This window comes from Aspergillus japonicus, assembly GCF_003184785.1.
Source record: "Aspergillus japonicus CBS 114.51 unplaced genomic scaffold BO86scaffold_14, whole genome shotgun sequence".
In the NCBI taxonomy this organism is placed as follows: Eukaryota; Fungi; Ascomycota; class Eurotiomycetes; order Eurotiales; family Aspergillaceae; genus Aspergillus; species Aspergillus japonicus.
In genome coordinates, this window is record NW_020291651.1 from 545,323 (window position 1) to 558,727 (window position 13,405).

General features: G+C 50.2%; 7 protein-coding genes across 7 annotated transcripts; 3 read left to right on the top strand and 4 right to left on the bottom strand.

The window, feature by feature from the left end:
• Window positions 1-56: 56 nt before the first annotated feature.
• Window positions 57-1,645, top strand: BO86DRAFT_455213 (tRNA dimethylallyltransferase; the record flags this gene model as incomplete). Its single annotated transcript, XM_025677096.1, has 2 exons — window positions 57-180; window positions 272-1,645. Exons 1-2 carry the CDS (start codon window positions 79-81, stop codon window positions 1,643-1,645), a joined length of 1,476 nt encoding a protein of 491 aa, XP_025529345.1. The 5' UTR covers window positions 57-78.
• A 489-nt stretch (window positions 1,646-2,134) lies between these two features.
• On the bottom strand, window positions 2,135-3,902 carry BO86DRAFT_335869 (DXO/RAI1 family decapping nuclease; the record flags this gene model as incomplete). The annotated part of the gene is made up of 8 exons (XM_025668893.1): window positions 2,135-2,375; window positions 2,451-2,750; window positions 2,815-2,985; window positions 3,071-3,178; window positions 3,282-3,313; window positions 3,372-3,403; window positions 3,481-3,723; window positions 3,828-3,902. The coding sequence occupies 8 exons, from the start codon at window positions 3,900-3,902 to the stop codon at window positions 2,230-2,232; spliced, it is 1,107 nt and encodes a 368-aa protein (XP_025529346.1). The 3' UTR covers window positions 2,135-2,229.
• A 211-nt stretch (window positions 3,903-4,113) lies between these two features.
• BO86DRAFT_359297 (protein GET4) lies at window positions 4,114-5,752 on the top strand. Its single transcript, XM_025669773.1, has 4 exons — window positions 4,114-4,384; window positions 4,475-4,731; window positions 4,833-4,985; window positions 5,044-5,752. The coding sequence occupies exons 1-4, from the start codon at window positions 4,341-4,343 to the stop codon at window positions 5,631-5,633; spliced, it is 1,044 nt and encodes a 347-aa protein (XP_025529347.1). The 5' UTR covers window positions 4,114-4,340; the 3' UTR covers window positions 5,634-5,752.
• On the bottom strand, window positions 5,685-6,641 carry BO86DRAFT_52078 (uncharacterized protein). The gene is made up of 3 exons (XM_025677437.1): window positions 6,017-6,641; window positions 5,884-5,949; window positions 5,685-5,834 (listed from the first exon to the last, which is right to left on the bottom strand). The coding sequence occupies exons 1-3, from the start codon at window positions 6,387-6,389 to the stop codon at window positions 5,737-5,739; spliced, it is 537 nt and encodes a 178-aa protein (XP_025529348.1). The 5' UTR covers window positions 6,390-6,641; the 3' UTR covers window positions 5,685-5,736.
• Window positions 6,642-6,798: 157 nt separating this feature from the next.
• BO86DRAFT_388056 (replication factor C subunit 4) lies at window positions 6,799-8,860 on the top strand. Its single transcript, XM_025671759.1, has 5 exons — window positions 6,799-7,187; window positions 7,241-7,461; window positions 7,514-7,613; window positions 7,670-8,092; window positions 8,152-8,860. Exons 1-5 carry the CDS (start codon window positions 7,099-7,101, stop codon window positions 8,375-8,377), a joined length of 1,059 nt encoding a protein of 352 aa, XP_025529349.1. The 5' UTR covers window positions 6,799-7,098; the 3' UTR covers window positions 8,378-8,860.
• BO86DRAFT_388057 (polysaccharide deacetylase family protein) lies at window positions 8,493-9,901 on the bottom strand. The gene is made up of 4 exons (XM_025671760.1): window positions 9,661-9,901; window positions 8,968-9,545; window positions 8,802-8,905; window positions 8,493-8,739 (listed from the first exon to the last, which is right to left on the bottom strand). Exons 1-4 carry the CDS (start codon window positions 9,764-9,766, stop codon window positions 8,601-8,603), a joined length of 927 nt encoding a protein of 308 aa, XP_025529350.1. The 5' UTR covers window positions 9,767-9,901; the 3' UTR covers window positions 8,493-8,600.
• Window positions 9,902-10,457: 556 nt separating this feature from the next.
• BO86DRAFT_447199 (amidase) lies at window positions 10,458-12,452 on the bottom strand. The gene is made up of 5 exons (XM_025676570.1): window positions 12,139-12,452; window positions 12,046-12,067; window positions 11,698-11,970; window positions 11,446-11,640; window positions 10,458-11,394 (listed from the first exon to the last, which is right to left on the bottom strand). Exons 1-5 carry the CDS (start codon window positions 12,390-12,392, stop codon window positions 10,480-10,482), a joined length of 1,659 nt encoding a protein of 552 aa, XP_025529351.1. The 5' UTR covers window positions 12,393-12,452; the 3' UTR covers window positions 10,458-10,479.
• Between the last annotated feature and the right edge of the window lie 953 nt (window positions 12,453-13,405).

Below are 13,405 nucleotides of genomic sequence, written 5' to 3' on the forward strand. Positions count from 1 at the left end.
ACCCAGAGCCTTGTCTTCTTTGAAGTCAGGTATATTTCTCCAGGCCAAAATGCTAAGTGTAGTCTGGTCCGGTTCCTCATGCGACATCTTTTCCGGCAACTGTTCTCTATTTACTCGTCTCCACCTGTCATGAAGCCCCTCATCGCTGTCGTCGGAGCGACAGGTACTGGCAAGTCGAAGGTTAGCAAGAACTGAGAATCAGAAGAAGAGAGTCAAGTGGCAAGAAGGACATACATCTAGTCTGGACTCATCGACTAACGGCTACAGATAGCTTGCAGTTGACCTGGCCTCGCGCTTCAATGGCGAAATCATCAATGGAGATGCGATGCAAATGTACCGCGGCCTCCCGATCATCACCAATCAAATCCCTCCTGAGGAGCGTAACGGTATTCCGCATCATTTACTTAGCTGTGTCGAAATAGAGGAAGAGCCATGGTGGATCGGTCGATTCAAACAGGACAGTCTTCGGCTGATTGACGAGATCCACGCCAAGGGGAAACTTCCGATTCTAGTCGGAGGCACACATTACTACACACAAGCCGTGCTATTCAATGATCAACTCGTCGATGCAGATCAAAATTCCGGCGATGATGATCCAGTCTTTCGGGATGACAACGGTGACCGGGATTCATCGACCAAATGGCCGATTCTCGACGCTACTCCAGAAGTGGTGTTGCAGAAACTCAAAGAAGTCGACCCAGCCATGGCGGCTAGATGGCACCCAAATGATGTCCGCAAGATCCGGCGCTCTTTGGAGATCTACTTCCAAACTGGGCGACCCGCATCTGAGGTCTACGCAGAACAACAGCGGCTGAAACAGGCTGACATGGCGCGTAACAGCCTTTCTCTTGGCGTGGGTCGTTTGCGATACCCGACAATGATTTTCTGGGTGCACTCGGAGAAGGAAGTCCTCAACTCCCGACTAGAAAAGCGTGTGGACTCGATGGTAGACCAAGGGCTCATGGAGGAAGCTAGACGCATGTTCGATTTTGCTCGGGAGAAGAAAGCGCAGGGCGATCCTGTTGATCACACGCGCGGCGTGTGGATCTCTATCGGCTACAAGGAGCTGGCGCCGTACTTCGAGGCCCTCTACAAGGGCTCCATGGGCGAGTTGGAGTTGGAGGCGTTGAAAAGAGCCTGCGTTGAGTCCGTCAAGTCTGCAACGCGACAATATGCCATATCGCAAATCAAATGGATACGAAACAAACTATGGAAAGCCATTGCTGATGCAAGCGCGATTGATCGTCTCTACCTCCTGGATAGCACGAACGTCGAAGCATGGAAGGAGGCTATAACGCAGCCTTCAGAGGAATTGGTACGAGCTTTGCTGAACGATGAACCCACTCCTGATCCCAAGTCACTATCAGAGCTTGCTAGAACCGTCCTGAGTGCAAAAGAGGCACAACCGGAGAGAGATCCCACCGCACTTTTGCAATGTATAACGTGCAATGTCTGCAAGAAGACTATGCAAGGCAGGGAGCAATGGGATATTCACATCAATGGGAATGCACATAAGAGAGCTCTCAAGAGTGCAGCCAAGAAGGCTGCACGTGATGCGTACCTTCGGAAACGGCAGGATAGTCGCACCTCGAATGTCCGGCCAGACATTAACACTGAAGCCCCGACCAAAGGAGACACAGGGTAGATGCCACTATCAATGGTTGATGTACAACTTCCACTCTTGCACCCTGATCATCCGGAACATATTTGAGAAGAGGGTACACAGGACTCCCCCGGTCTTTAGCTGTGATACAGACTCGTTGTGTTGTATATCGGTGAACGGAACAGACCGTGAATGAGAGGACATTTTCAGGATGTAACCACGACTGGATATTTTAAAGGATAGACACATCTCGTTCCGAGGGCTCAGAGTGAAAGAAGGTTAGCCACATGAAACATACACGCTTTCCGATGCTTGGCGTTCGATTAGATCTAGCTGGGACACTATATGTGTCTTCGAAAGTAGAACATCGAGTAAGCCGCGGCGGATTGCGATTCACCACGGATTGATCACGTCAGTCATCTGATCAGGAACATCAGGGCGCAGGCGCCTCCCTGTGCGAAGGACATTCGTCACTGGGAGATGCACATATCTCTTATTGCGAATCTGAACCAAGAGTCGACATCAGATGGAAGCCAATGGCGACCGTTCATAATTCCGGCTTCCCGTTCATCAAGCCTCCCGAACAACTCGCTATAGAGAACCAAGCTTTAACGAGCCCGAGTCCCTCATCTTGTCGACCTCCAAAGTGAAAAGGCTGGAGAGATGATGTCGCCAGTTCCACTATCCTCCACTTTGAAGACCTCTATGACCGAGGATCTCTCACGTTTGACTATCCTCCACGTCCCTTCCTCCTGTATGGTAGATTTAAGCCCTGATCTTGTTAGTTATAACTCTTGCTGTGACAGTCCTTAATGACCGCATTAGGATTGAGTGAGCCTTTTCCTACATTGCAGAAATTCGGCAGTGAAATTGATGCATATGTTTCCGTCCCAGGTCGCTCGTCCCACTTTCTTGACCTTGCCTGGTATGCTGGCGGTGTCCAAGTCCTCAAGACGGTGGACGATTCCTTGCTGGTCTCGAAACCCGACGATAATTCGAGGCACACCGAGAAGGAATGACTGAGCCCAGAACTTGAGAAGCTTCCTTTCGTATTTGACCATGTCCCGGTCATTCCTGATCTCGGCCGAGGTTTTCAGTTCTACCCAGTTGATGGGGTCCTCCTTCCGTTCTGGTTTGCGGTCCCATACTTCACACAAGTGATTAGTTCATATCAGCTGTGAGTGCATGGTAGAAGCATTGCATCTGCTTACTAGCATCCACTTCGCCTCCAATGACAAGTTTGGTGCGTCCTATCGCAGTCCGCACCACGGAGCAATACTGGGCCTTGTTGTTCACCACGAGCTCTTCTCGACCTTCGATCTCCTGACGAGGAGTTGGATCCCATGGTTGGTTGAGTAACGATATTGTTTCAAATTTGTAGCCTGCATCAATCAGTGTTAGTTTGGCGATGATTCAGCCGAAAAGCTCCGATAGCATTCGGACTCGGCCGTGGAAGATATACTGTACCCCAGTATGCCATTAGCTCTTGAGAAGCCATACCAGGAGGCATTCTCTGATTCTTCTGGATCCGCTTCTGCTCATTTTTGTAGCTGTTGTTCTCTTCAATGAAGCTAGAAAGTATTAGGACCCGCAAATAGCCAACTGGAACATACGCACATAGTTCCCTAACAAGGTTGTCAATGACTTAGCATAGTTACAGCTGAGGATCAATGGTAGCTTACTTGGTACAATGTCGCATTCATCTCAAACCTGTAACGGGGTTAGGCCACCGATGATGGTAGAACTTCACCGGACGTCAGGAACATACCCATTCATGTTGTCAAAGGGAGCCGTCAGAATCTATGCCGCCAGCGGTACATTAGCACCGAGCCTTTGGAATAGCAGTATTGCCTACAGTGGTTAGATGTCATACTGACCTTGGTCATCATTCCTCTCCAAGTGATGATATCGGCTTCACATTGGTTTCCAGTTTCTTGTTCCAGAGCCATGATGGTATCAAGCAATGCATCGAGATGCTCGTCGGCGGAATCATCTAGCTTCTGGAAGGATTCAAACCCCCGGTTCAGATCTGCAGGGAGTTGCGGTGTGTAGTAGTATTTCAAGGAGGAGTCTCCCAGGTGGAATTCATGATCATCGTCATAGGAAAAGCATGCGATTTCCTGCCCATGTTCAATACCAATCTCAATTTATCCAAGTCCAGAAAGGGAATGGGGAAAAGGCGTAAGTAGGGGCAGGCAGGTAATAAGTAATGTCAGTTACTTACCTTAGGACGTCGAATCGCGGCACTGGCCCCGTAGAAGCGGCCAATGGGTTGAATATCAAACACTTCCCGGTCCATTAGTAGGTGATTTTATTCTCAAGACGCAAAAGCATTCAAGATCATAGTTGATTAGTTAGTTGTTTGGTGTTGATAAAGTGATAAGTGGGTGTACAGTACAGGGCCCTAGTAAAAGCTACGTACTGTTCAGTAACTTGGGTACTTACTGTACGGAGACTCAAGTCTTAAATTCGCTCCGCCCGCCCGCCCTTCTGGAAGAAGCCAAGCGCGCCGGCATTGCTATTCTCCCCCACCCCCCACCACCATTAAATGCCGTCTGCCATCCAACTCTTTCTCTCTTCCTTTTCTTGTTGCTAAGCAAGCTTGACGTCCGAAATTTCCGTTCTAGGTCTCCGACTACGGTTTTCTGGTCATATCGTGTCCTGTTTCCTGAGACACTCGGGCATCACTAAAGGTCGTCCGCAGAGCCTCCCTGACGTGGTCTCCACTCCAACAAACATGACCTCACGCATTGAGAAGACCATCGCTCGACAGCAAGAGAAGTGAGTCAACCCACCTTGCGCCTCCCATAACGACTTGCACAAGCCAAGGTGGAAACCTGACAGCTAATATGTTTTGTCATCATCTTCCAGAATCGCTTCTGGTGCATATTACGAAGCTCACCAGCAACTACGAGTCATCGCCGCGCGGTATATCAAACAAGCCAACTACGATGTGGCGGCAGAACTATTAGCTAGTGGTGCTGCAGCCCTCTTGAAAGCCGGCTCCCAGCAGGGTGCATCCGCCAGTGGCGGAGACCTAGCTATCATGCTGGTCGTCGAGGTGTACATCAAGGCTGGTTGGGAGATCATCTCCGGTGATGATGATACTGAAGGACGAATTCGGAAGAGTAAGTGTTGCACCCATTGTCAACCTCGAATAGGGTGCCATATGTCACAACCTAGCCCACGGTCTCATTCGAACACGGCTGACGGGAAATGTCAATAATAGAGCGGTTGATCGAGCTTCTGCACGCCTTCCCACCCGAGGAACCTACACGGAAAAGGTTTATCCAAGAGATGATTGGGTGGAGTGGTCGTTTTGGACCTCTGGAGAGAGGAGATCCCGAATTGCACCATGCTGCTGGATCAGTATACGCCGAGGGTGTGTGAATCACATTAGATAAAGATGACCGGACAGCTCTCTAATCTGAAGCTTCTAGACAATGAACCATATGACGCTGAAAAGCATCTGATTTTCGGCACCTCAGAATCGGCCGAGACTCTGGCGAAACTTGAATACGAGTGGTATACCCATGACGATCCGCATACGGCAGCAATTTACGCATCTCGTGCCGTATTTCCATACCTTCTCATCGCAAACCTTCGCAATGCCAACAAAGCCTTTCTTATCTTCACGTCAAAGCTTTCCTCCTCGAATCCATCACTCGGTGTACAAGAGGTCAGCAGCGCTAGCTCTGACGTGCGGGTCTACCCTGCGCTCCCTTTGCTGAACTTCATAAGCATGCTCCTCCTCACAATACAGCGTGGTAGTTCGGATCTTTTCAAGCAGCTGACCGCTCACTATGCATCCCACATTCGCGAGGTTGGCATCTGGGACGAAGCCCTGGCTCAGCTGGGTGAGCAGTATTTTGGAATCAACATTCCCAGGCAAAGTAACCCCTTGCTAGACATGATGGGCAGCATGCTTTTTGGAGGTGGTCAGGATACTGCCGGTTCCCGGACGGCCCCTCAAGGACGAGTGGGCTCGAAAAGGGTCGAGGCGCCCCCTGCGAGTATGGAGCTTGACTAGTTTGAGGCTGGCGGGAACTTCCGCGATGTAAATCAATGCAGTTCATATACATCATCCACCATGCGTCATGATAGGCATAAGGCATGTTAGCACCGTGGAGATTCTAGATGCTGGAGTCGACCTCGGGCTCGTACATCCAATTATCTTCATCCAAAGCAGCCACTTTGCTACGAAGGCTCTGCTGGATAAGGGTTAAAATCTCTGTCTCCAGTTAGGTTCTTCCTCTCTCATGGCTGTCGAAAAGACTTACCAGCTGGCTCACTACTCATACGCCTGCTCTTGTTTCGATACATTTCCGATAAACTGGCTTCAATCTCTATGGTGGATTAGCATGGTCTTATACGCATGGCATGGCGCAGGATTCTTAAAATGAAGTCGCTTACTCTCTTTCTCCCGTCTGGAGATATCGGTCTGGTTTGTAGTATCGACTGTTGCAGTTCCGGAGCCGCCATGAGCACCTACGTCTTCTATACCCTCCATTTCATCACCGCCATTGCCAATCAAAGCGGGGAGAACTGGAATGTCAAGCTTGTAGCCACCGTTCTTGTCTCGGGCCACAATTTCCCCTCCATCGACGGGGCCAGAACCCAATGACGAGGCAGAGTCCGAGGACATTGAGGGTGCCATATGCTTGGATAGAACCGGAGCCCCCTGAGTAGCACTGCTCTGCGCAGAGGAGCTAGAAGGAGCGACCGACCCAGGGCGTCTGCTGAGATGATGATGAAAGAGATTGCGGCGCACAGAGGTCGTTCCCATGGTGATGATTACGAGAAAGAGAATTCACTGGTTGAGGTAAAAGCTGTTGTAGGAATGGTGAAGTAAAGTAAGCGGTATCCCCGAAAATGGTAGAGCGCCTAGTAGTGATAAAGGTATTAAACAAGGTCTTTTAACGTAATACAGACACGATAAGTATAAGTTGTAGAAGTTGGAGTAGTAAATAAGGGTTGTTGGAGTAGTAGAATACTTTTTTGGCGTCACCAGCTCCAGACTTAAGGTGTGGTGCATAAGTGACTCCGTCCCATGCAGTGATCGAAAATGGAAGAAATATGGAAAGCGCAGGCGGGAAATACAATCGGTCTTTTGGCCAACTGGCCAGCCGGACCCCATGTGATCTTAAAACGGCAGAGAAAGATAGATAGATAGATCCCTGCATCATCGACGGGAACCGACTTGCATAGGAAGAGTGCACTGTGAAACCTGCTGGGTTGCTTGTGGGAGTGAAAGAAAAGAAGAGAAAAGCACTCACGATCACAGGCTCTGGTCACTGCACCGCCGGCACTGGGCAACAATCAATTAGAACTCCTTTGGGCGGACCCCCGCATGTCCGACGCGTCTCCGCCTTGACCTGCGCGCGTCTTCCTTTCCTCGAGCCATACCCGACCTTTACTGAGAATCCATTTGCCTGCCTTGTTCGCATACCACACAGAGGACAGCTCGACTCTCTTCCTTCTCACCCATTATCTCCATGGCTCAAGCCGAATCTTCAGCCAGCGCTGCCCGCAATGGACTCAAACCCAATACGGCCGGCGCTCCTTCCGACTACGAGCTTCCTTGGTATGACGCCGCCACGATGACCACGGGAGCCAGGAACTGACGTTATGTCGCAGGGTCGAGAAGTACCGCCCGATCTTCCTAGATGATATTGTAGGCAACACAGAGACCGTTGAACGATTGAAGATTATCGCCAAAGATGGGAATATGCCACACGTGATAATTTCTGGCATGCCTGGTATCGGAAAGACAACCTCGATTCTGTGCTTGGCAAGGCAATTACTGGGAGATGCATACAAAGAGGCTGTGCTTGAGCTGAACGCCAGTGATGAAAGAGGTACGCCCACCTCTGAGCGGAAGCCTGGACAAATTTTGACACCCCTCTTAAGGTATTGATGTTGTGCGCAACCGGATCAAGGGCTTCGCCCAGAAGAAAGTTACACTGCCTCCTGGCCGTCACAAGATAGTGATATTGGACGAGGCAGATAGGTACGAGCCCGTGATCAACCTCCTACGCAGCTCCCCTCCATTAACGGACAGTATAGTATGACGTCTGGTGCCCAGCAGGCGCTACGACGTACCATGGAGATATACTCGTCTACGACTCGTTTTGCCTTTGCGTGCAATCAATCGAATAAGATTATCGAGCCCATTCAATCCAGATGTGCCATCCTTCGTTATGCCCGGTTGACAGACGCCCAGGTTGTGAAGCGGTTGAAACAGGTGTGTGACGCCGAGAAGGTGGAACATAATGAGGAAGGAATTGCTGCATTGGTATTCAGCGCAGAGGGAGACATGCGGCAAGCCATCAACAACCTCCAAAGTACATGGTCAGGGTTTGGCTTCGTCAGCGGGGACAATGTTTTCAGGGTGGTCGATAGTCCACACCCCATCAAAGTTCAAGCCATGATCAAGGCCTGCTGGGAAGGGAAGGTGGACGTTGCCCTCGACACACTCAATGAGCTCTGGTATGTCTCTTTCTAGGACCATCACCGACATCGCGCTGTGGAACTAACGAGTATGTCAGGGACCTGGGATATTCTTCACATGATATCATCAGCACTATGTTCCGAGTAACCAAGACCATTCCCACTCTGTCAGAACATTCCAAGCTCGAATTTATCCGTGAGATTGGTTTTACACACATGCGCATCTTGGACGGTGTACAATCTGTGCTGCAGCTAAGCGGTTGTGTCTCTAAGCTTTGCAAGATCAACATGAGACCTCAGCTTTTTGAGCCACCGAGGAGCTGAAAACTCAGTCTTTACTACCGAAATTTGCATTTAAGTGGCGTTAGTGGCATTAGTGTAGGAGGTTGTGACAGGTTCATTCATCAGGTATCTAGCATTTCACTTCAAAAGAGCTCCGGATTATTTACAATGTCAGGGTACTAGCTGAAGGAACTACTTTTGGCTGCAGTTGATTCAAACAATACTCCTCGGAAGAGCATAGTGGTCTCACGAAGTCAGATATTTGTCAAGTCTGCTTTAGAGGCATGGGAGCTTCAGGCATTCTTGCCCCTTCGGGTGGCTTGTTCTTGCTTTTGAACTCGTCGCACATTTGCTCGAATGTCACCCATTCTACGCCTTCGTGTTTGTTGATATGCTCAATGATTCTGTCATTGTTAGGGCCCAGCTGCAAACGCTACGAATGAGACATAGAGCCGCGCCAACTCACCTCTCATGCATCAGAAGCACATGCGGACGTCCAGACACGTCAGGATGTATAGTCATCGGGAAAACAAATTCGTCGTACTCGCGGTAGAAGTAATCAAAGTGATCCTAGAGCACCACGAGTCATCAGCTTAGCTCATGTTAAAATCCAAGAACTTTAGCACACCAACCTTCCAGATGTCCTCGATGTCTCTTGGATTCACCCATCCATGGCTGTTCGGTGCCGACTTGATGAACATCATCGGCGGCAAGTCATCGATATACCAATTTCCGGGGATCTCGACAAGTCCTGTATCCTGGCCCCGGACGAGCGGCTTCATCCACGTCTCAGCCTTCTGGGTATAATCGATCTTGGTCCACGAGTCGCCTGTTCGCAGCCAGTACATCTGGCAATCATGATGAGACATGGAATGATCGTACTCGATGCCATAGGAAAGCAGAAGATCAGCCATTTCTTTGCTCGTTTCCCACCACGGGGCCACGATGCCTCGTGGGGGCTTGCCGCAGAACTTGTAGATCATATGGTAGGTTTTGTCCAAGATGTCACGCTGTTGCTCGATAGTCATGTCGGTTGGGTTCTCGTGGCTATATCCGTGGAGACCGATCTCGTGGCCCTGATCGCGGACCATGGCACACTCCTCCGGAAAGGTCTCAAGCGAATGACCGGGGATGAACCATGTCGCTCTGATGCCATACTTCTCGAACAACTTCAGCAGTCGCGTTGTGCCGATATGGCCGGCAAAGAGACCTGGGGAACCGTCCTGATCAGCAGAGCTTTGCTGGTGGCCGGGGGAATGAAACAGCGGGTCAAGTGGTTACTACCACTGATCTTGCTGGAGAGGCTGATCGAGTCGGTTTCCTACCTCGACTGATGTCATTGGAGCTGTCCTCTCCGCCATATGACCCCAGCCATCCGGCTACAGCGTCGATATCGACTCCGTAGCCGACCAAAACACGCTTCTTGCCCATTGCACTGTGTCGCTAGATGGTGGTTTGAAATTGATGGAAAGTAGGTTAGGGGATGAGAAAAAGAACGAACTGGGCACTTAAATCATTTCGCAATTTAATCTTATCGTTTGCTGCGCATGACGGACGGGCCTGCCGCTAAGAGTGGGGAGGAAGAGGGGAAGCTTCGAATTCACCGAGATATGATGATAAGTGCCTCTGATAAAGCCCGGGAGATAAGCCTAAATAGTAAATAACAATCCAGTATGCCGATTCCAGCACAACACTCTGCCGTACCTGACGGGGCCAGATTCAAGTCGGATCTGATCATGTCAATCACATCACTTATTTACTTTCTGGTCCCTCGACCATATCCAAACTCACATAGTCAAGTCAGCTTGTTGTCAAGTGTTATGAGTAGACTAGGACCTCATGAATGTTACCTGGACACGATGTATCCTCCGAGGTCCCTGTGGTGGTCATTACTAGTTACCTCAGCTCGTTTGATTTCTACCCCAAATCCCCTTCCCCTGCCGCCTCCAACTTGGGCCGAACCTGACCCCAACTGCCCCCAACTGCCCCCAACTGCTACGACGCTAGATTGGAGGCGGGTGTAGATAAAAGGTGGGGGTTGACATGAGGGGGCCGGGAAGGAAAGATTAACCACGCACGGGGCAGTTGATTAGACTATCCAGCAATCACGATGACTGTACGTATGCAGGATACCATGGTATGGATTATAATGCTCCTTCACCGATAGGAAATGCTTTTTTCCAGAGGGTTTCGATGGCACTCGCTGCGCCTAGTACCACTTCCTCTTCCAGTTTCCTGCCAATCACCTGGAGGTTAACTGGATGGCCATCCATGGCCCTAGCATCGTACAATTTCCAATTCCATGCATCAAGCTCATTCCGTGGCTGGTAGTCGGCTGGTAGCTCATCCTGGTCTGCCCTGACTCGGTCTACAGGGAATGTGACGGCAGGATAGTCGAGGAAGTTCCAGATCTTTGTGTATCCAACCCACCGCATACTCCGGTGGGGAATAGCTGGATGGGGTGTTGTTGGAGCGAGAAGTATGTCAACGTGCTTACCCGAGGGAGAGAGGGTCGCGTTCCACTTGTCGAGATACTGCTTTTGTAGAGCAACCTTTCTCTTGTTAAGCTGCCAATACTCATAGATGGATACGGCTTTGCCGCGGTTGACAAGCGCTTCGACGTGGGGAATATAGGGCTCTCCCGCCGCGCCGACATCGCGACGAACGTCTTCACCTCCATCAACAGTATAGAACAAGTCCATGAGGCGGATACACTCCAGATGGTCCGACGCGTCCCAGGTCACTATGTCGTGGCCGTGCGCCCTTAACGTGGTAGAAAGTTCACGGAGAGCCTGTGCGATGGGCGGATGGACCCTCACGACTCCATCATCCACAATCAGGCCAATAGTCATAGGCCGATTTTGAATTTCTCGGAAAGCGTTCTCATTCCAAGGAAGCGGTGGGCATTTCGGATCAAACAGCCATGGTTTAGCATCGATTAACGCTCGACTCACATAGCAGAGTGACGATAGGTCCCTCCCCATAGGACCAACAGATGACGGAACGTGCTCCTGTCCTTCAGTTGAAACAGGAACTCCGTGGTACGGAAGTCTGCTACTCTGATGCGGAGTTAGTTTCATCTTCGCTATGGCTTCAGGATTCGGCCGTACACTGGGTTTCAAGCCATACAGTCCCATAAGACTCTGCGGGATTCTGATGCTGCCACCGATATCTGTTCCAAACCCTAAGAGGGAACCGCGCAGTGCCAGAAGCGCAGCTTCTCCTCCCGTTGAGCCGCCCGGCGTAAGTGCAGGGTCCCGCGGATTGGTCGTTAGGCCCCAGAGGGGATTTTCCGTCTCAGCCCACTATCGAAACCCGTTAGTCTCCGGAGTGACTGATGTGAACCGGACGGGGCGTCGCACCATGATGCTCTGCGGTAAGTTCGTCTTGGCTAACACAACAGCACCCATGCTCTTCAGTAACCGAACCAGGATTGCATCTTGCGCAGCGGGCGCAAAAGAACGGCCCACGTAACCCAGTGTACTATCGACCCCTTTGATATTGAACTGATCCTTCAGCGTGACCGGAATACCGTGCAGGGGACCTTTGACTTTGCCAGTCTGTTGAAATTCGCAGTCCAAGTCCCTAGCTTGTGCTAAGGCTTCCTCGAAGGTAACCTCTGTAAAACAGTTTGTCTAGTGATTTGCGCCTGTTAGTACCCTAGGATCGAGTTCGCCATCGTCCATCATGTGATTCAACCCCGTGCTCACCAATTGATGTGCCACCACAGCTCTGAGTAGACATACTATAGTATCAGCATTCAGTCGGATTATCTTGGCGCTTGCGGCCATTCAGAGGTGTACCTTTTGATGTAGGCTAGGGTGGTCTGCTCCGCAGTGATTTTTCCGGACTTCAGTTGTTCAAGAAGCTGAGGAGCACTGTCAATGTCTGTAATCTCCTCAAAGCTGGATGCATCATGCAGGCAGGTGCGCTCATGAACATTGTACACCCGAGGAATACGTTGATCAATATCAGCGACGATGTAGGGTTCTATCTTCTGATCTCGCAGAGAACGCTTTTTAGCGACAATCTGTTCCCATGGTTGTAGGTTTCTCATAGTTGACAATATTCAACGATTTGATGACTGGCTGCTTGGTCAGATTCAGGTCAATTATCGATGTTAGAAAAGAGGGAGGGAAGGAGGGAGGCAGAGAGAGCATCCGGCGCTTTCACGCCTATTTTATATGCTGGTCATGAAGGGCAATTCATTGCCAATTCCAGTTAGGACTCGAATCATACTGTAGATACTGTACCTAGTAGCGATAAGCAGTTTCTGAACCAATTGCAGTTGATTGGACTCAAGGCGCAAAAGTTCATATACCGAGTATATTTAAATACCTTGTAATAAACTCAATGACAATCACAGGAAGTCGAATTACAGTACCAGTACTAAGTCCAACTGATAAAGTGGAGTGGTCCTACTCACTTGCTGTATGAGGGGATAGTTACTGTACTGTACTGTACTCTGTACAGAGTATTTCATACTGTACCGTAGTACGTACTACAATGACATTTAAAGTGGGGATGGAGGGCGGAAGTTTCTTGCCTTTTCCCCGCGTGGTTGCGGTAACGCTCAGGCTCAGCTTTTCTCTCGTTGTTTTCCCCGGCCTCCTGCCTGCTTGCTCCCCCTGCAGTCCCGCCCGCCGCCGCCGCCGCTGCTTGCCTGTGACCGACCGGATCGAACATCCAGACTCAATCCACTCCTCCGAGTCCTCCCATCCCACTCTTGCTTACTTACTAGGTACTCACTCAGACTTACTCAGACTTACTTGCTTGGCCATGATGGTCTGAGAGAGATCTTGCATTCTGCTGTGTAACAATTGTATTTCCCATTGTGAATATGCCACAATCATGAACCAGCCACGCTCGGATGTTGCCGCAACATCGTCATCACCATCAGCAAGAACAACAACAACAACAACATCATCATCATCATCACCATCAGCATCATCATCGTCAGTGACTGGTGCTATTCGCACGGAATCCCGAAGGAAGGCATTAGGAGCTGTTGCAAAGCGTGCGTGTGATCAGTGCAAATTTCGGAAGATCAAGGCGTGTAATCCCCCCCCC